The 22,644-nt window shown below is 40.2% G+C and overlaps 1 protein-coding gene across 1 annotated transcript in view; it reads left to right on the top strand.

The window, feature by feature from the left end:
- Positions 1–22,644, top strand: part of OSBPL1A (oxysterol binding protein-like 1A) — a 274,214-nt gene that overhangs the window by 176,960 nt on the left and 74,610 nt on the right. Inside the window, exon 16 of the mRNA XM_006835025.1 lies at positions 18,834–18,987. Coding sequence (XP_006835088.1) covers positions 18,834–18,987 — 154 coding nt within the window. The remainder of the gene's footprint in view (positions 1–18,833; positions 18,988–22,644) is intronic.

Below are 22,644 nucleotides of genomic sequence, written 5' to 3'. Positions count from 1 at the left end.
TTTTTTTTTTTAAAATTTATTTAGAGCTCATGTTCTGGTATGGTGCTACAGGATAATGCACTGGACCAAAAGGTCAGTTTGAATGACAAGATCGGCTGTTCAAACAGAACAGCCACTCCTCAGAAACCCAATACAGGGTCACCATGTGGCAGAACTGACTCAAGGCACTTGGCAACAATAACAATATCCATGTGACTTCCTGTTTCCCTTTATCATGTCTCTTTGTCATGATCTATCATTTAGACTTTTCAGATCATCGGGAACAATGGAAATCTAACATAGTGAGACAAAATCATGATGCTGAACCAACTGTGAAGGAGAATAATTTTTCTAGTCCAAGAGATCTCTCGGGATAATTATTTTTCCAGTATGCTAAGTGACTAAAAATTTCATAAAACACCATAAAGCAAACACATTTTTTTCAAACATATTTGTCGAATTCCATTATGTAAAATTATTTAGGAGATAAACCTGATGAAGTATGGCAGTTTGTCCTTATTGTATGTGTGTGTGTGTGTGTATGTTTAAAGAATTAAATGATTGTGTTGAGTGAAATTTTGAGTGTAACTTTAAATATTTCATAGGAAAAGTGCTAAGCATACATGCGTATTGAGGAAAAGATTTAACTGGAGTCTAACTAGTTCTAGGGAAAACCTCATTCTTCTGGAAAATAAAGTGATGGACATATGTTGTTGTTGTTGTTGAGTGTCATTGAGTCAATTTGACTCATCGTGACCCTGTAGAGTGTTTCCAAAGAGCGGCTGGTGGGTTTGAACCACCAACCTTGTGGTCCAATGCTTATTCTATAGCAGCAAACCCAGACTCCAGACATATATAAAAGGAACCTTTTGGGGAAATGAAGTGATTCCTTTTACATATTTCTCTCTATTACTTTCTACTGTACTTTATACTACCTTCTCCGCTTACCATGACCCTCAACCATCTTTGAACTACCAGTTCGTCTTATTTTTCCTAACTCTCCCAGGCTGAATTGAATCATTTCTTCTTTTTCTAGTGGGAATTGACTAGACAGCAATGGGTTTTGTCTTTTTGGTTATACCTCATTTATTAGCCCTTCCATTGTATTGTATTTGTTTCTTTATCATGAGAGGGACTGTATCTATTTGTAGCCCTGTTAGGTGCCATCTAGTTGGTTCTGACTCATGGTAACTCTATGCATAAGAGAATGAAAGACTGCCTGCGTCCTGTATCATCCTCAAAATTGTTGTTACACTTGAACCTGTTACAAATGCCACTGTGTCAGTCCATCACACTGGGGCAGGGGTCTTCCTCTTTTTTGCTGCTCCTCCACTTTATCATGCATAATATCCTTCTCAAGGGACTGGTCCCTCCTGATAACATGGCCAGAGTATGAGAGACAAAGTCTCACCATCCTCACTTTTAAGGAGCTTTCTGGAAGTACTTCTTCCAATACATATTTGTTTGTTCTTTGGCAGTTCATGGTAGTTTCAGTATTCTTCTCCAACATCCTAATACATATGCATCAATTCTGCTAAGCTCTTTCTTATGTATTGTCCATCTTTCACATGCATATAAGGCTATTGAAAATACCATGGCTTGAGTCAGGTGCACATTAGTCCTCAAACTGATGTCTTTACTCATAAACACTTTAAAGAGGTCTTGCAGCAGATTTGCCTAATGGAATATGTCCTTTGATTTCTTGACTGCTGTATCCAAGAGTGTTGTTAGTAGATCCAAGGAAATGACGTCTTTGACAACTTCAAACTTTTTTTCCATTTGTCATGATGGTATTTATTGGCCCAATTATGAGGATTTTTATTTTCTTTATATTGAAGTGCAACCCATACTGAAGTACTTTCAGCAACTAACAATTGTTGTTCTCTATCGTTGAGTATTGAATGTGAATTTTTGCATTAAAGTCAGTGATACTTCTGTCTTCCCTTAAAAAGTACGTTTATATGCAAAAAAAAGCACCAGTTAATCTGTGATACTTAACTGATTTCCCACAGTCTGTATATACCACTTTGGATCTTGTGGGGGAGGGGGAAGATGGATATTAAAAAAGGGAATAGGGATTTGACATTATTTAAAATTCGATATTATGAAATTTTCAGTAGAGTAAGTTGCTTTCAAGCTGATGTTCTCAGGGTCTGCTCACAGAGGGGCGGTGGAATGAAAGAGTAGCTATGGGGAGGAAAAGTAAAGACGGTACATAATTTTGTGATTTTTCTAATTATATGTGGGGGTGTGGAGTGCAAAGGCTTTGTTAGATAATCACAGGACTACAAACCACTTGAATCAGTGGTTCAAGCCTGCTATCTGTTCTTTGGAGAAAGATGAAGCTTTCTGCTCGCACAAAGATTAACATCCCAAGAAATGGTATATAAGGTCACTGTGAGTTGGAACCGATACTATAGTGCTTAACAAAAACAACAACATTCTGTGGAGTTACTTTTGAATCTTTCATTACTGGCTAACCCAAATAATACAGAGTCCTGATGTTGTGCTGAAAGAGTTACTGTCCTTTGAATATTGTAGTTTAAAAACTATATTGTTTTTCTTGTTCAGTCATGTTTCCTTTTCAGAAATATGTTAAAATCAGCTGCTCCAGAAAAACATCCTTGCAAGGTTTTCCTCTTAATGATGTTTTAGTTGACATGTGCATGAATAATACGTAAAATTCTTCAATGTAGACTAGCAAAACCAATAGATAATTATATCATGAGATTGAACCCAGTTTTAGCATTTCTCAGCAGTTATAAGGGTAGGTGCTCATGTTCTTTTAAATAGGAAAATTAAAACCAGAAAGTAATGTAATCACTGTGGTTTTGTATGGAGGGAAAGAACAGAAACCATTATGACTTTTGCTGTATGGCTTAATGCAGTCAAAGCATATCCGGTCGTCACTGACTTTTCATCTGTAGTTTATATATATATATATATATATATACACACACAATGTCCAAAGCTGATGGTGCTTTTGTTGAGAACTGACAAGTACAAAAATGACCATTTAGTAAAACTGTTTCTCATATTCCAAATCCCAGTATTCTGAAATATTTTTAAAATGCCTATATCTTTCTCATCTATGCCTACCCTGTATTTTCTGTCATCTGGACCTGTCTTGTACCTGGTGATTTCATCCAACTCTGTTCTCATAGCAATTGTATTCCTGTTACCCCTTTACTTGAGAGTTAACTATGCCTTGTGACATTGTATCATGTTACGTAACACTATGTATATTTCTTCCTTACCCACCCCCACCCCCCACTCCATCCTCCTCTTTTGTTGAGTCCCCATCTGTGGACATTGCTATGTCACTGAGAAAATCCTCATTTTTCACTCCCTCAACTGCTAACACGCCTGCATGTGTCCCCACCTAACATGCCTTGTCTGCTCTATAGGGATTGGGTGTTATGTTGCTAATTGAGACCAACCATTCCATTCGTGCCATTGATTTTATGCCTCTCACCTATTAGGACATTATGCAGTTTCTTCTTAGTCCAAGATTACCGATTATTCCGTGTCTCCGAGGTGATTATCATCAACATATCTTAATCTTTAAAAAATGCTGTATCTTAAAAAATACCTTTGATCTCACATCACTTTCCTGTCCCATTATTCCTTCTTGAACTCCCTGCATTTGACCTTTATCCCCACCATTCTGCTGAAGTTGCTCTTGACTTGCTCACCATTGTAATAAACACCACTACCTAATGGAAGAGTTCTTTCTCTGGTCTGCTCTTTCTTGACCGTTCACCAGCTTGTAAAGTTGTTGTTTACTGTCTCCCTCCAAAAACACTTCCTTTTGCATCTTTTATGTAACGGAGTGTTTCCAGTGCATTCATTGAACAAGTTTGCTTCTCTTTCCCCTTCTCATTTATACTCAACAGGTGGTTTGTGGAACATGGGCATAGATTAAAGAATCCGTGCTAGGTGGTGGTCTGTGGAACATGGGCATAGATTAAAGAATCCGTGCTAGGTGGTGGTCTTTGGAACCTGACATAGATTAAAGAATCCGTGCTAGGCGGTGGTCTGTGGAACATGGCATAGATTAAAGAATCCGTGCTAGGCAGTGGTCTGTGGAACATGGGCATAGATTAAAGAATCCATGCTAGGCGGTGGTCTGTGGAACATGGCATAGATTAAAAAATCAGTGTTAGGCAGTGGTCTGTGGAACATGGCATAGATTAAAGAATCAGTGCTAGGTGGTGGTCTGTGGAACATGGGCATAGATTAAATGATCCGTGCTAGGCGGTGGTCTGTGGAACATGGCATAGATTAAAGATTCAGTGTTAGGCGGTGGTCTGTGGAACATGGCATAGATTAAAGAATCAGTGCTAGGCGGTGGTCTGTGGAACGTGGCATAGATTAAAGAATCCGTGTTAGGTGGTGGTCTGTGGAACATGGCATAGATTAAAGAATCAGTGCTAGGCTGCTAACTGAAAGTTTGGTCATTCAGGTAACACCCAGAGTTGCCTCAGAAGAAGGGATTGCTGGCCTGTTCTGTCTGACACACTCGGATTCGCCGTCAATCACCATCAACCTGAGGACACCTAGTATTTGGTTTTGAAGCATCAGAATCACCTGGGAGCCTCTTGGGAATATAGGATCTATATAACTATTTTTTTATTTGATATGCCTATCAAATAAAAATATGCATTTTTACAGGTCCCCCGGTGATTCATATGTACCTTAATGTTTGAGCAGCATTGTCTTAGATGACCTCATCCAGTTCCCTGTTTATAAGTATCATCAATATTCTGATAAATTCATAATTTTAGCTCTTCAGCCTTAATCGTTCTAAATTTCTTGCAGACTCATATCTACCTAACAACTTGATGTTGTTAGGTGCCATCGAGTCAGTACCGACTCATAGTAACCCTATACACAACAGAATGAATATCTCCCCTTACATATCTAATGTTGTTGTGAAGTACCATTGAGTCAGTTCTGACTCATCGTGACCCTGTATAAGGATTCTGAGGAGCAGCTGGTGGTTTGAACCGCTGACCTTGCAGCACCACATCAGGACTCCAGACGTATCTAATGGAGTCTCTTAAATGTTTTACAATGTCTGTAAGAGCGCCCTTTGATCTCTGTTCACCAGCTTGTTCTTCCTGCAGTCTCTACCTTGGCAAAAGGAAGATCTGCCCTTTAAGTTACTTAGGGCAAGGGTGAGGACCTTTGAGTTTTCCACCACAGACTCCTTCTCTCTCATGCCCTACTTTCAGTCCATCAACAAATGGTGTCAGCTCTGCCCTCAAAATATTACATCTTCTGACCATTCCTCATAATTCTGCTAGACCTAGGCCCGTACATCTCCCATTTGGTTTATTTTGGTGGGTTTCTAACTGATCTCTGCTCTCTCCTTTATTTCTAGCAATATTTTGAACACAATAGTCAGAGTGGTCTTTTCAAAATCTGAATCACTTTGCCCTAATTCTCTTCACAGACCCGCCAGTGGCTTTGCTTCTTGGCCATGATCAAACCAAGGTCCTAGATGACCTGGCCCACTGATCTCTTCTGGGAACCTGCCTGATTCTCTCACTTGTCTTCCTCCATCATACAGCCTCATTGCTCAGTGTCTGGTAGGCCCTGCTGCTTCTCCTCAGGCCTTTACTTCTCTTTCTTCCCTCTGTAGGAACTCTCTTATCCCAAACATCTATCAGGACCTCTCTCCCACGTCCTTCACTTTTCTATTCAGAAAGACCTTCACCCTCTTAGTTATTCGTCTTTTTAAAATATCACCTTTCACATCATATGCGTTTGTTGATCCTCCACAACTAGAAGGTAAACCCCTTAATGACGAAGGAACCTTGTTTGGCTCACTGATGTATTCCTGGGCCTAGAATAGATAGTGCTGGGCCAAGACTGAGGTGCTCAGTAAACACTTGTTGGACAAGTAAATAAGTGTCACCATGATACGTAAGAGATGCTAATAGAAACTCAGAGGAGAGGGGACATTGAGTGACATTTCATAAAATAAATGCTATTTGATGGGTATTTTTAAGAGTCAATAAGAGTTCTGCGGAGAGGTAATATGGGGAGAGAACATGTGGAGGCATACACAGGCAAAGAAAGCATGAAATGTGGTATGGCTAAAGCAAGGCTTTAGAGAAGATTTTCGATGATGAAGGGTTATAAGAGAGAAAGCCAGGAAGTGTGCAGAACCAGCTTCTAATGTATTATTCCTACTAAGGAATTGCAAGAGTCCTGATGTGGCACTGTAGGATAAGCCCTGGGCTGCAAGTTTGGTTTGAACCTACCAGCCAGTCCTGAGAAACCCTGTACAGAAGCACTGTGAGTTGGAACTGACTCAGCGGCACTTTACAGCAAGGAATTTTCATTTTTGTGTATACATGGTGAGGAGCCAAAAGAGATAATTAAGTTTATAGGATAATGTCAGATTAGAAGACTGCAAGGTCGGTTTACACCACAAGGTCGGTGGTTTAAAGTCACCAGCCGCTCCTTGGAAACCCTATACAGGGTCGCCATGAGTTGGAACTGACTTGACAGTACTTAATAACAACAGCAACGAACATTTGTGAAATTCTTAGGATATGCTTGCATTATACTGCTGAGAATCCAATGGAAGTAAGGCATGGCCCCTTACACTGGAGGAGTTCACATTCTAATAGAATATTTCTGCTTTCCTAGTAAAGATAGATTTGAGGTTATAGAGGCCTAGATGAGAGTTGAGAATTGTTTCAATAAAAGCACTTTTAGCGAGAATGGAAAGTTTCGCTTCTGTCCCATTTTTATGGCCCGAGTTAGCTTGTTAACCTTCTGATCTTAGCACTTAAGATCCAGAGACTTCCTCAAGGAAGCCTGGTTGACTCTTTATGTACCATAGTGCTTGCCATGTTTTAATTCTGTATTGGTTTGCAGGATCATTTGATTTGTATCAGCCCTGCCATCAACAAGACGATAAGTCCCACAAGGAATGTTGGATCCCTGGTTGGTGGTTATATGCTGTGGAGTCCGTTCCAACTCATAGCAACCCTGTACAGGGTTTCTGAGGCTGTAAGTCTTTACAGCAGCTGAACGCCTTATCTTTCTCCCACGGAACAGCTGGTAGTTTCGAACTGCTGACCATGCAGTTTGCAGCCTGATTCGTAACCACTACGCTACCAGAGCTTATCTAGGAGAGGAATTCAAATGTTTGAGTGAATAAAATTTTGTTGTATATTTTTGACGTAAAATGAACTGACCTTGAGGGACAGTTGGTTGTGGAGCATAATAGGATTATTATGATCCCCATATCTTTACTAAAAATTTTCATTTGGGCCCCAAGCATCTCAAACTCCGTATGTTGGAAACGGGACATGTCATCCTGTTCTGAATCTGTTTTCTCTATCTTGGTTAATACTGTCATTATCTACCCACCGTGAAAGCTGCAAATGTGAAATTTATGTTTACTCCCTCTCCTTGGTCCCCCATATCTAGGTAGGTAGTCTTTTCCTCACCCTTTATTTAACTTACTGCCCTTGATCATATACTACCTCTTGAAACGGTTGAACAAAAACCATTTCCATTTGGTACAGTAACTCTGTGTATCCCTTCCATCTTCTTTTAATACTTTTTCTGCATCATTCAATAATTTGCACAGAGAATCCTTCAATAAGGAGGGTCAGAGAAACGAGGAAGACCCCCAGTAAGATGGATTGGCAAAGTGGCAGCATCAGTGGGCTCAAGCGTGCAACAGTTGTGAGGTTGGCCCAGGATCGGGCAGTGTTTTGTTCTGCTGTGCATAAGGTTGCTGTGAGTCGGTACCGACTCGATGGTACCTAACAACAACAACATATTCACTGCCATTGCCATCGTTTGGCTGTCCCTCTTCTCTGAATCCTCTAGACTGTGACAGTGGCCTTCCTAATGACTTTCCATGCTCCTAATCCTTGTTCTTGTCTGCTCATCTCCACATTGCATATTTCCAGGTATGGTGGGCTGAGAAATGCTCACCAATCCCCCGGGTATGTCCATGTCTTAATCCTAAGAATTTGTCAGTGTTACCTTATTTGGAAAAATAAAGTAACTTTGTGAATGTGAGTAAGTCAAAGATCCTGAGATGAGAAGATCATCAATGGTCAACCCAGATGGCACCTAAATGTCGGTGTTGTTAAGTTCCTTCAAGTCGGTTCCAACCCATAGTTGGACCCTGCGTAGGGTTTCCAAGGAGCGGTTGGTGAGTTGGAACAGCCATCCTTGCAATCCAAACTGACCTTGAAGACCACTTCATTGTCCTGCAGTGCCACACCAGGACTACAGAAAAGCCATTGCAAGTAACTTTATAAAAGAAAGGCAGTGGGACATTAGCTAGGAACACAAAGGAGAAGGCCGTGATTAGAGTGAAGTAGCCACAAGCCCCAAAATGCCACCAGCCACCCACAGCTGGAAGAGGCAAGGAACAAGTTTTTTCTGAGAACCTCAGGATGGAGCAGAGTCTTGATTTTGGACTCTGATCTCCAAAAATCTGAGATGAGAACTTTCTGTAATTTTAGCCGCTAACTTTGTGGTAAGGAGGCCTGCAAAGTAGTGGGTTAAGTGTTGACCTGCTTGTCAAGAATTCAGTGGTTTGAACCCACCTGCTGCTCAATGGGAGAAAGATGTGGCAACCTGCTTCCTTCAAGATTTACAGCTATGGAAACCCAATGGGGTAGTTCTGCTCTATTCTATAGGATCCCTAATGAGTCAAAATTGAATAAACAGCAACAAGTGTGGGGTTTTGGCAACCACTTAACAAATTACCACAAAGTTCCGACACCGACTGTCATCAAGTGGATTTTAACTTCTGGAAACTCTGTGGGGTAGGGCAGAACTGTGTCAAAACCTGTAATCCTCATGGAAATGAGCTCTAACGGTGGGAAGGTCATGTGGTCTCCAGCCACCAAGCAGGAGCAAAGGTGTGGGGATCTGCTTTTCAAAACCCCAGTGGGGCAGTTCTCCTCTATCCTGTGTGGCCGTTATAGATAGTCAGAACCTACTCCACAACACCCAGCAGCTACAGCAAATCTTCAGGAACGCACACTGCCACATCTTTCTCCCATAGTTCACACCACCAACCTGTTAGTTGGTAGTCAAGTGCTTAACTACTGTGCCACCAGGACTTCTTACAGTGGCCACAGGACACTAATATAATACGTCAGCTTTTTCTGTAAAGGTCAGTACCTTATCACTCCCTGAACAACCTTCCATTGATTCACGGACTCACCATCGCCTACAGGTCAAAGCCCAGACTCTCATCAGACTTACTTTAAAACCTCATCTCTGGTGATTCTGTCTTTCCCTGTGGCTGTCCTCCTCTCTTTGCCAAATATTATTGGGCACACCTTGTTCTTTTAGGTTTGGGGTTTGTTTTTTCATCCCGTAATACCAAGTGTCCTATTTCCCTACCTTAAACCCAACTTTATCTTTCACAATACAGTTCAGATGTCATCTCTGCTTTGAAACTTACCCTGATACCCCCTAAGAGTTCCTGCACCCACTACATCCATATGTAGTACAAACCTGGGTTCACATGTATGTCCTTCACCAGACTGGACTTTGAATGCTTGGATGGTACAAATCATAGCTTATTAGACTTTTGAAACTGTTTTGGCAACTTTCCCAGGTAGTTGCATCATAAATTTTCATTTACTAAATTGAAGTCACATGACAATGCTTTCTTTTATAACTGAATTATTCTGAAACTGGTCTTTAAGTTCAGAATTATTTACTTTGTAAATAATATGTGTATATGGACTTCCTGAAACTCTTTTTAAGAAAAGATGTCAAGACAAATCGAGAAGGTCTGAATTTAGTAGTCTAAAACATGATACACGTGAGATTTCAAGTAGGCCACGTACTTAACAACCACCATCTTTTTTAGCCTGCAATTATTCACATATCACAATCATGGGCTTTTCCCTGCTTCTGAAGTTTCACCTGCAATAGGAATGATTGGACCTGCAACTAATCATGATCTTCCAATCATTTTCTTCATCTTCTAGTATATACAATGAACACCCTTAACTGGGTACATGCCTAAATACATGTACAGATTTTCCCAGTTTTAGAAAACAGTATAGTAGATTTAGTTGTTTGGGGATAAGCCAGTAATTTTAAATACTCTGTCAAAAGCGCACTCTACCAATTGACTAACTTTGACCTTGGACATCCTTCAGAGAGGATGTGTCTAAAACATTTCTGACTCTCATCTGCTGCCAAGAGTCTGTTCCAAGTGTTAGCCACTTCCTTAGTAGACTGTTGAAGCGAGCAATGTTTTGTCAGCTACCTTGGAGATTCATCTTGATTTTCAGTTAATAATTTACTTCAAATGTGGCAGGTTTCATTTATTTTCTCTCTGTCCTTCATATTTATGAGTTGAAGCCATTTTTATTTGTTTGTTTATTTTTAGTTTAAGCAATTTGACCTTAAGTCGAAATAAAAAATTGGCACTGGTATTTCAGGCTGTACCTTGGATTACTTTGGACATTTCTAGAATGTGTCTAGTGAGGGGGAAGTGCATATGTTACTGTAAAGGTGTTCAGTAATGCTGTGCACCTCCTGGTACTTCGCTGCTACCTTCAGTAACGGGCAGTGGTGGTAGCAGTGTCTCATGAAGTGGGTCTCTTCTCATAGCAACCCTGCGTAGGGTTTACAAGGAGCAGCTGGTGGATTTGAACCGCCGACCTCTCAATGAACAGTTCACTGCTTATCCTACACCGCCACATCAGTACTCCTGAGTAGTAGGAGGAGAAGGGTTATTTGAGCATTTCCCACAGCTCTCCTACATCTTGCACCTTTGCACTACTCATTTTATTGAGACCCTTTTCTGTAACCTCTATAAACCAGGACAACGACAAAACAATTATTTGATTGAGAAAAACCATCAGCATGTATCCAGTACAGAGGTCACTGGAATCTGCTGACTCACACTTAAGCTGCTCATTCATTATATATATGAGAAGACAAAATGATTGGAAGATCATGATTAGTTACAGATCAAATCATTCCTATGGCAGGTGGGACTTCAAAAGCAGGGAAAAGCCCATGATTGAGACATGTGCATAATGGCAAGCTAAAAAGGTGATGGTTGTTGTTGTTATTAAGTGCCCTGGAGTTGGTTCCAATTCTTATCAACTCTTTGTCCCTGTGTTTCTGAGGCTTTAAATCATCACAGGAGCAGAAAGCCTCATCTTTCTCCCACAGTGAGGCTGACAGGCTCAAACCACAGACCCTGTGGTTCACAGTCCAGTGCTTATTATATAGAGTCACTGGGCTCCCCCAAAAAAGATGCTAAGATTGACTCTTTTCAGTAAATCATGAAGGATATGCCCAGGTAATTTCTTTGTATAAGATGTACACACCAAGGCAAGTTTCCTAGTTGCGTGGTCGTTTAAATTCTTGAGTTTTAAAGTCATGTTAACTCAATTGCACTCGTAACCACTACGCTACCAGAGCTCCTTAGCCACTTAGTTTAATGTCCGCAGGCATTGGAGAAGTGATGTGTTGGAGTCAAATGTGTTTGAGTTCATATCAGGACTCACACTGCAACTTTTCACAAACCAAGTGCTCTTACATATTAGTAGGATCTAATACAGTCTCCTGGTAGCATAGTGATTACGAATCGGGCTGTGAACCTCAGGGTCAGCAGTTCGAAGCTACCAGCTGTTCCTCAGGAGAAAGATGAGGCTTTCTGCTCCCATAGAGACTTGTAGCCTCAGAAACCCTGCAAAGGGTTGCTATGAGTTGGAACCGACTCCACAGCACATAAAAACAACAACAACAATACAGTTCTCAGAGTCCTGGAGTGGCACTTTGGGTTAATGCACCTCACTACAGTGCTGTTTGAACTGCAAGGTCATTGGTTCAAGCTCACCAGCTGCTCCTCGAAAACCCTATACAGGGGTCGCTATGGGTCAGAGCCGATTTGACAGCACTTTACAACAACAATCATACAGTTTTCAGGCTGGTTCTAAAAATCACTTAAAAGAAAATTGCTTATAAGGATAATGCATAAGAACTGTTGATATGTTTGTATTGTAACTTCAGGATCTCTTCTTTCAGTAGTAATAATTAACAAATCAACACCGAAAAGTTTCCTCACTTATGAAAGAAGAACCGGATGCATAGTTTTTTAAATTCTTGAGTTTTAAAGTCATGTGAACTCAATTGCAGTCATTGGCTGCTTCTACACTGTTGTTGTTCAGTGCTATCAGGTCAGTTCTAACTCACAGCAACCCTACATAAGGCTTCCTAATAACGGCTGGTGGGTTTGAACTGCTGACCTGTGGTTAGCGGTCCAGTGCTTATCCTACAGCACCACACCAGGGCTCCATGGTTTTGGATAAGGAGGTTCAGATTGCTTTTTATCTGAAATGTATTAAAAACGGTTCTAAATCCTAATGTGAGCAGAACTTTAAAGATCTGGTCTACTGGAAATCAGTCACATTAAAACAAACTTGGACACTTTTTGGCCATACTATTAATACTGTGTTTTAATTGAGAAATTAATCAGACAAGAGCACTGACTACCTTAAATGTTTGTCTGTGAGCTAGTACATTTATCTTACACAGAATAGTCTGGTTTTCAGTTTTATTCGGACACTTATAATTAATTATGTCACCTGAACCCATTTGGAACTAGAGGGTAATAAACAAACCCATAAAACAGTACATACAAAGTATCTGCTTCACGTTTTCCTACTTACCCATCCAAAGTTCAACATAGTTCTAGAACTTTATACTTTCCGCCTGATAATTGATGTGTTGTCCAGGAACACTGAAGGGTAGATAAGGTCTGGCCTATTTGATAGCTGTGTTTGGGAGCAAAATAGAGGAACCAAAGATTTAAGACTGAGTTATCACCCCGAGGTACTGGGACTGATCACTGATTCAGCAATATTGGGAGACTGCAAAATGGCTGCTGTGGGGAGGCTTGGGCCTTGGCTAATAAACCTCCCAAGTTGCTTTGACCTGTTTGGTATCTGGCTGATCACGTTTGAGTTTCAATATATTTAGAACAATGATTCTCCAGATGAAAGGTTGTTAACTAATGCTCTGAAAGCGTAGTCTAAAAGGCTGGCTCCCTACTGCCAACAAAGCATTTCACACTACAGGTAGTCCCCAGATTATGAATGAGTTCTGTTCCTAAATCTGTCTTTAAGTCTAATTTGTACTTAAGTCAGAACAATTAGGTACAGTTCATGGCTGGTGTCAGTGAAATGTTAGTCTTAGTATATGCTATATCTGAGGCGACTTCAGAACATTTTCATTCAATTTTTCAATGAAATTTCTGAAGCCCTCCTCACAGTGTACCTTTTTATACGTAAAAAACATTCTAAGAAGCATATCTAGATACATTAAAATATCTTTTAATAATAATAGTGTTAATAATATTTTGATATGTGTTGTAAAATAGTACCCATTTGTTATTATGAACCATTGTATGTATCTCAAACTTCTATTTCTGTGTTGGCTCATAACGCAGTGTACCTAAATCTGACGTTTCTAACCCAAAGATTGCCTATACCCACATTAAATGTCTTTCTGTTCTTAGCACTAGAAATAGCTGAGTAGTTGATATGTTTTGTTTGTTTATCTTGTAAGTAACTACTTAGTTTTTGGAGTCCCGGTATGACTCTGTAGGATAAGCACAGGGCTGCTAACCACAAGGTCAGTGGTTCAAACCCACTAGCCTCAGAAACCCTATGTCACTATGAGTTGGAACTAACTCGACAGCACTTAACAAGATGTTATTTTTTATCTCATGGATACTATAAATCATGTAATTAATCATGCCTTGCCTTTGGTGCTAGAAAGCTCAGAGACACATTTGTGATTTACCTCTAGCAAGTATACAGAAAGAATAGCATGTATTGCGATACTACCTCATTCCCGCTTCATTTCATCTTCTCTTTGTCCTCACCTAATGATTATTTTTATATAGTTAACTTCATGACTGACTCATAGCCTCCTTTCTGCCTCACCTGCCCCTGCCACCATTCCGTTCTGTGTTTTCCATTCCCACCTGATGGAATACTTTGTCCCACCCTGCATACCCAGGTTTCCTCTACCCACCTACACTCATCATCCTCGACTTCATCCTCTTCTCAGTCACTACACAGCCATAGTCCTTCTCTGAAGCCCTGTCCTCCCCTTCCCTTCCTTTGTGGCTTACTGCTTCCAGGCAGACTTCTGTTATCCCACTTAGAAAACCTCACTGAACTCATTTCCTCACACAACTCTGCCAGGGAGGGACAGGAACAAGCTCTTAACCTTCAAATCCCACTATGCCTTGCATACATAGAGCCCTGGTGGTGCAGTGGTTAAGTGCTCAGTTGCTGATCTAAAGGTCAGTGGTTTGAAAGAAAGGTATGGTCTTCTACTCCATAATGATTTACGTACAGTCTGGAAAACATAAAAGTGTCATGGGGTCAGTGTCTGACCTCTGACCTCACAAAGGGGAAGGAGAATCAAACTCCACGTCAGCCCGAGGCTGATTCCCATGAGGCAAGAGTCAGACCTGCCTCCACCCTTCAACCTACTAACCAAGTCTGACACCAGCTGTCCCTCCGACAGCACTCTCTCGATCTTTGCTGGGATTGATAATTCTTTACAGTGGCCATATAAACAGATAGTACCCACGATTATGGGGCTTATTATGAAAGTTGTTTTTAGGTGCCATTGAATCAGTTCCAATCCATAGCAACCCAGTATAGGGTTTCCGAGGAGTGGCTGGTGGGTATTGACCTTATGATTAGCATTCTAATGCTTGTCTTACAGCACCACACCAGGACACTAGGTTACAATTCAGGATCAGTATTGCTCAGGGTACAATTCTTCATTCAGGGCAGCCTCTTTCCAGCCACACTCATAGGCAGACCCCTCTCTGACCCTCAGCTCCTTGGCCTGACCTCGGTTCTGTTTGGGCAGTATTACTTAGCTCCTTTAGTGCTGCGGATAAATGCCCAAAGGGCATGCCACTCCGCCATAAGCCTCATGCTAAAGGTACTCAGTCCAACTCCCTAATTAAGTGCCTGGAGGCACCCCACTCCACAGGGAACCCTCTGCTCTGTCTCAAGCTCTTGCTCCTAGATTTACTTCTGCGGTTCCTCTGCCACTTCTATGGTATTATAGCTTTCTGTCTCAACATTGGGCAAGTTTTTCGTGCAGGGATCTCATGGTTCAAAGGGCACAGTCTAATCTGGATCTTTCTTGATGGTAGTGGGATTTCCCCCCCTTTCTGCTTCTGTGATTATGTATTTTATACCCTGGAGGATGGTAGAATTGACCAATCTCCACATTAAAGTTCCCAGTTTTTATAATCACAATTAACCATGTTAACAGTCATTCCCATTGGATCATATAATCTTATCGGCATCTTCCCCCACTTTCTCTTATCCATACTCATCAAGAAAAGAGGAAATACACCCACTCTGTATGGTCCCATCCAGTGTTTGGTGGGAGTTACAAAGACTATGAGTAAAAGAGTCAGTATCAGATAACTCACTGCACTACAAAACCCATGGGAGAGTTCTGTCCTGTCCTGTGTAGTCACGTGATGGCTCTGCATTGTGTTTTTTGTTTTTGTTGTTATGCCTTTTGCATGTTGTTGTTGTTGTTGTTATGTGCCGTGGAGTTGGTTCCGACTCATAGTGACCCTGTACAGGGTTTCCGAGGCTGTAAATCTTTACGGGAGCAGAAAGCCTCATCTTTCTCCCACGGAACAGCTGACCTTGTGGTTCACAGCCCGATTCGTAACCACTACGCTGCCAGAGCTCCTTTTGCATAGCAGATGCTTAATCAGTGTATAATAAAGGAAGGGAGGGACAGATTAAGCAAGGTCAGATAGAGTAGATAAATGAAGATAAGAATTGAACAGTGATCATTAGACTTTACAATGTGGAGGTAATTGGTAACCTTTGTCAGCGTCCATGTAGGGGCAGGTTGGAGATAGTCTGATTATATTAGAGGAAAGGGTAGGAAGCAGGGTAGGAAGAGAAAGAATGGATGAGGGAAGAAAAGTGTATGGAAAATGAATAGAAGAGACATGGACAAGGAGAAGAGGCAGAGAGAGTCAGTACTGCCTGTCACAATTGGGACACCAATCTCGTGGTATATCCCTCGGACAAGCAGTGTGTTTGACCCATACCACATGTCCTCAGAATGGCTGTTCAAGACTCAGAAAGGAAAGTCTTAGAGCTAGTATTCACGAAGTTGAAATCTTGCTTTAGAAATCAATTGGCCTTCGCTTCCCACGAGCTCCTGCTGTTTTTAGCTCTTGTTCCTTGTTTAGTGGGTAGTTGCTTTTTGTGACTGTGCATTTTCTTTTTAGGTGGACAAGTCCCTGTCTTATGATTTATGTCTCTTAATAGCAAACACAGTATCCTTAAAAAAAGCAAAGACGGTATTTTGCTTCACTGCTTTTTGGTTTTCATGACCTTCAAATTATAAACTAATAGTGCATCTTAAATGACACTGACAGATACAAGTTTCTTTTGTCTACATTTATAAATATTTAATTTTTTCATATGAAACAACTATTAAATAGTAGAACCCACCCTCCGACCACCACTGTTACCTTTTGCTCAGGTTTTGCTATCACCGCCTGTTCACATTGCTCCATCTGAACTACGGCTCTTACTGCCTCCAAACACCTTTTTAATTTTTCTAAGATTTGCCTTGGAGCACTGTGTCTCCTTTGTAGCCTACCTAAAAAAGTTGACTCACCCCCTCTTTGCCTCATTGTGCCCCAAACAGTCTTCTCTCTCTCTGTTGAACCCATTTGCTCATAAAGGGGGCTTCAAAAGTTTGTGGGAGAAATCCCACTACTGTTCATTCCATTTCCACAAATGTTTTGCATCTCCCTTGAATGTCTGCATATTTGAACGAGATTGGTCTTTGTTTTTAATGCAGACAGTTTTTTTTGGCTTGTGTTTAGAGTTTTAAATTGGTATCTTGCTTTTTTGAGTTAGTGTTATAAAGGAGCTCTGGTAGCATAGTGGTTACGAATCGGGATGCGAGCCGCAAGGTCAGCAGTTTGAAACTACCAGTGGTTCCGCAGGAAAAAGATGAGGTGGTCTGCTCCCGTAAAGATTTACAGCCTCAGAAACCCTGTGTAGGGTCGCAATGAGTCGGAACCGACTCCACAGCACAAAAACAACAACAACATTATATCAAAAATAGTTTCCTATTAAATTATTTTTGTATATATAATTTTAATAAGGAGTCATGGTGTGGTGCTGTAGGCTAAGCACTTGACCACAAGGTCAGTTTGAACTGCAAGGTCAGCGGTTCAAACTCACCATCCACTGCTCGGAAACCCTATACATGTTGCTGTGGGTCAGAACCAACTTGACAGCACTTAACAACAACAACAACAACAATTTGAATAACTGCTTATTTCATCTAGTGGATGACCACCCCCATTATTGGCATTCAGATTGGCTTTAAATTTTTTCAATAAAAATTTATGACTGCCTGTCAAATCATCAATGAAAACTATCTCTTTAAATTATTCTTTAAAATGCTATCTATTTATTTGTTATTAGATAGAACAAAATTCCATTGAAGTTATGTTCACAGACAGTAGAAATAGCTTTGCATCTGCTGAAAATCTTTCTGCAAATAATTTGATTGTTGGGAGCATCCAGAATAAAGTATAATGTCCAACTTCATGTGTATTTGTCCAGCAATTTTTCTTCTAAATCAACCCAATATGATAAATATAAATATATGTATAAGGTACCATCATTTGTACTGAATTAAAGAATGTGGGGCAGGTTGGGGAAAGGGAGAAGAACGGCAAAGAAAGTACTACAAGTATTAGTTTCCTGATGAGCTAAGATAGAATATAAATGAGTACTAGCAGTGTCGATAAATTTGTTGGGTAAGGAAATTTTCTTGAAATAGGGTAAGAATGTTTCCCCAGAGCTGAGGAGAGTTGAGTTGTATAGTCATCTGCTTTAGATGAGGAGTTATAGGAGTTATCTTGAATCTATTCTTTAACATGTATATAGAACATCATGGAGACTGAATGACTGTTACTTTGAAATGTATGAAGCATTAGATAATGAGTCAGCAACTCTGGGTTCAGATTTTGGTATGGCCTCCTCAACTAGCCATGAAACCATTAGCACAATTCTTAACCCCAGGGCCCACCGTGCCTTCATCTAAGCCGCCCTGAGAGGTTGAAATGAGAAGAGTGTGTAAGTGCCTGAAAGCCAGAATGTAGCTCACAAAGATAAATTGTCTTCTTATTCGTAAGGAGGCAGATGGCTCCACTCTGCACATAGCCAATTGGGAACATGGCATTTAGATAAATATGGATACTTTAGGTTTTAGATTGTGAATATTTTAGCAATTCCAAACCAGAAAAAAAAATATATTTAATTAACTTTGCTTTTGTGTCTACAGTATAGGATGTAATGTAAATTATAAATGTTGGTCATATATGAATTTTAGAAAGGGAGTGGGTTTGTGTGTGTGTGTGTGAGGTTTTGTTTTTTGGGGTTTTTTTTTTTGTTTGTTTTTTGGTAAATTATGCTTAAGATGCTTTGAGAGAGAGATAAAAATATAAATCTATGGGGGAACTGGGTAATCTCTTGAAAATCTTTAAATGTATAGCATCTGCTTCATTGTAAGTTTATATAAATGTATTTCTGTTTTATAAATCCACCACCTCAGCTTGATTAGGTTTAGGTTCTCTGAAATCCCTTAGGAGGTAGTTAACGGATGGCTTGTTGGAGGACAAAGTAGGCTGCTTAAGTTTCAGAGCCTGGTGCATGAAGGGATATATCCATTGTTAGTTAGCACAGCCTTGCTCTGAAGTTGACTTCAGTAACTATGGGCCTGCTCTGCCACAGATTCCGAGTGCGAACAGTCCCTGAGCCGATTGGAAGTAGTGACGGCACACTCTTTTGAAGTGGAAGATCATCCCAGCAGTAGAAAAGCCAGGATGTCTGAAGGCAAAGACTGTGGTGGAGGAGATTCTCTCTCCAATGGTATCAAAAAGCACAGGTAGGTGGCCTCTAACAGATGCCGTGGCTCGCTTTTTACTATAAAGCCAAATTGAATTCATGAAGAGATTTTTCTTTTTTTATCTTCATATTTTTCTCTGTATGGGGTATTTATATTATTATGTTACATTTATAGTCTTACAGTTATAATTGTAAGAAAAGAGCATGAAACTTTGTGTTAGCAACCATGTTTTTAGGGGAACATAATACAGGGTTACTATGAGTTGGAACCGACTCAACAACACTTAACAACAACAACAAATAAATCCTTTAGTGGGCTATTTAGAAAAGCTATTCAGAACTGCTTATTGAAATTGATGCTGGGTCCGTTTTTCATCATACATCTTTTATGACACTGCCTGCCAATGCTATTTTCGTTTCTAGTCATTTGATCTTCTTGTTAGTTTTATTAAGAATGAATGGTAATATTGCCAGCCTGTTGACACAGTTTAGTTAAATTTAAACAAAGACTTTTAATAAGGCCCAGGGCAGGCCGACCATGTCCATGTTATATTGTCTGATAACCTTAGTATCTTTGTATTCCCTTGATGGTTTCATCCTAGAGATTGTCCCAAATGAACGAGACGTAACAGACACCATAGCTCTCAGGTGTCAGCACAAACATACAGACACAGGCGTATGTGTGTCCTGGTATTCATATAGTAAAATGTTTTGCAAAATTACAATTTATCAGTGAAGGGTGTCTCTTACTGTGATTGTAAAAATCAGTTTTTGTGTAGAGTCATGAAAGACTCATTTCAACAAAAGAATTTATCTTTATTAGTTTAATGATTGTAGATTATATAACTCTAACCCCATTTCTATGCCATACATAGATTGTATAACTCTAACCCCATTTCTATATCATGATTAAGGCATGTGACTGATTTCAAACATGTTGTTGTACTGGGAAAAATGTATAGATAACCTCTAACCTCTATGACTTTCATGTATTTACCCCTAAAAATGACTTGGTTTATACTTAATTTGAAAAGATGGGTAACTTTTAGGTAATTAACTGGATGAAGCCAGAGTGTTCTTTTGAGCCATTGGTTGATGTTCTCCGAACTTCTGTTGACAGTTATCCTTTGACAGAACAGAGTTGACCACCGTACACTAGGTGGGCAGCAGTGTTTTCCTGATTTCCTTCTGTAGTTATTGCCAGCTCCTTTGTGAGTCTAAGACTAAATTCCGTCCAGGAAATAAAATACCTAGCAGTACACCTGACAGGTCTGCTTTAGAAGAGAAGGCAACCCTTAGCCGTCTAACTGAAATATAAACATCACATCAATCCAATGCGAACACTGGTGAAATCGTTGGAAAATTCACTGAAGATGTCATTGTTGAAGAAGCAGAATGAATGCTTTATTTAGATGTCATAGCCTATGCCTGGGAAGTGATTTTTCCACTGCTTTTCTGGGCCCAGTGGGCCTTTTGTATGCCTACTATGATCATGGCAACCGTTATTTTGCATTTGACATAAGTATATTACACCACAGCCACGCATTCTATTCTGTGTCCTTAGTCAAACCCAGAATGGTACAGATGCCAAAGTTAAGATGAAATTGTCCCAAAAATGAAACAGAGACATGTCACCAAGAAAAATTAAACCAATAAACAAGTTGGACCTCTTTTAACCTGCATGTATAATAAAATAACCTGTATGTATAATAAAACATTCTTTGGTTACTCGGAGCAAAAGAAAATGTGACATTGTCAGCCCTCAAATATGTGGGGAAATATATCAATTTCCTATTTTAGACAAGTAGCTTTTACAACATGAACTCAGGAAGCACAGAATGAGACATCATAGAACCCTGCCTTTAAGGCAGATTGGTGGTGGTGGTGGTGTGCCGTGGAGTCGGTTTCGACTCATAGTGACCCTGTACAGGGTTTCCGAGGCTGTAAATCTTTATGGAAGCAGAATGCCTCATCTTTCTCCTGTGGAACAGCTGGTAGTTTCAAACTGCTGACCTTGTGGTTTGCAGCCCAATTTGTAACCACTGTGCTACCAGAGTACACAGAGGATAAATTTAACTTTTCAATCCATTAATTAAAGAGAATAACATTTTGACATTGATAATAACTAGTTTATGTTTTATAAACTACTTTATACTAATGCTCTTTAAAATATCATGAATTAACCCATCAGAATTTAGCCAGTATAGATAAAAATTTTGACTATATAAAATAGAAATTCATTTTTATAAACCTTTTAAATTTTCTTTGTCACATCTCTTCATTAAAAAAAAAAAAAAAAAAAACACTTTATTGTACATGGAGTGAAAGTTTACAGACAAGATCATCACCTGTACATTCAACAAATCATACAGTTTGTTTCATCTCAGTGACTACAATCCCCTCCCTGCAACAACAGTTACCCTGCTTCCTCCATGTGGTTCCCCATTTACATCCTATATTTCATCAATGAACAAAGCAAAAATGTGTGATGCATACCTACAAAAACAAAACAATTATACTCATCTAAGTATCCAAAGGGCATATTCTGCAAGCCAGCCTCCTGCCCACAGACACACAGCCTTACTCAGTCCATGAGCCTAGAGCCCAAAGCTGCTCTGTCTCTCTATATGTCATCTTCTTTGCTGTTGTCGTTTTTCTAGGTAGAGGTCTCACACTCTATTCATGCTCTTCCTTCTTGATGGTTCCAGTATCATCTCTTCTGTCATCAAAGATTAACTACTCCCTCCTTTTAGTTACACATTTTCTACAATTACAGTTTTGACAATCACCATTAATCCTGCCAAGTTACTCACAATTGAACCATAAAATCCTATCAGCATTATCTCCCACCATCTTTCATCAGACCCATAGGAAAAAGAGGAAAACTATTTATTGGGAATTCTACTTTACCCAACTCATTCTGAAACTAAGCACACCCATGAAAGCTTATAAGCCAGCCACGTCACACCTTTATAATGCCCTCTTCCCATCTTTTATAACAGTATCTAAATTGCCCATCCCTATGGACTTCTGGTGTGGCGCTGTGGGTTAATGTGCCAGACTGCAAAGCCATTTGAACTGCAAGGTTGGCGGTTCAAGCTGACCAGCTGCTCCTCGTAAACCCTATACAGGGTTGCTAGGGTTGGAATCAACTCAGTGGCACTTAAAAACAACATCAACTTAGTGCACTGAGGAGACAAGCATGTTCCTTGATCTGAAGAATCTTTGTTCTTGTTGCAATTTTGAGCAGCTCTATTTATAAGCAAAAGTGTCCAGTTCATTCAAATTGTAGCAGTTTACACTTGCTTACAGTATCATCTTTATCTGTATCTGGTCAGGTTCTGATCAGTTCAGCCTTAGCTATCCAAGCTAGGTCAAATGGGTACCAGTTGCAAGTTTGACAGTTCACACATACCTCACTGGTCCCTTCACCCTCAAGCCTAGCCCCTAGGTCAGTGTCACATAGTGGTGGTGGTGGTGGTGGTAGTGTTGAGATGTCAGGTCGGTTACAGCTCATTGTAACCCTGTATCAGGCTTCCGAGGCTGTAAATCTTCATAGGAGCAAAAAGCCTCTTCTTTTTCCTGTGGAGCGGCTGGTTGATTGAAACTGCTGATCTTGAATTAGCCGCCCAACACATAACCCACAATGCTCCTAGGACTCCTTATTTCTGTAGTTGTTGTTGTCAGGTGCCATCGC

The sequence above is a fragment of the Chrysochloris asiatica genome, unplaced genomic scaffold (genome assembly GCF_000296735.1).
Source record: "Chrysochloris asiatica unplaced genomic scaffold, ChrAsi1.0 scaffold00015, whole genome shotgun sequence".
NCBI lineage: Eukaryota > Metazoa > Chordata > Mammalia > Afrosoricida > Chrysochloridae > Chrysochloris > Chrysochloris asiatica.
The sequence above is the reverse complement of the archived record's forward strand: the minus strand, read 5'-3'. Positions and strand labels throughout refer to the sequence as shown.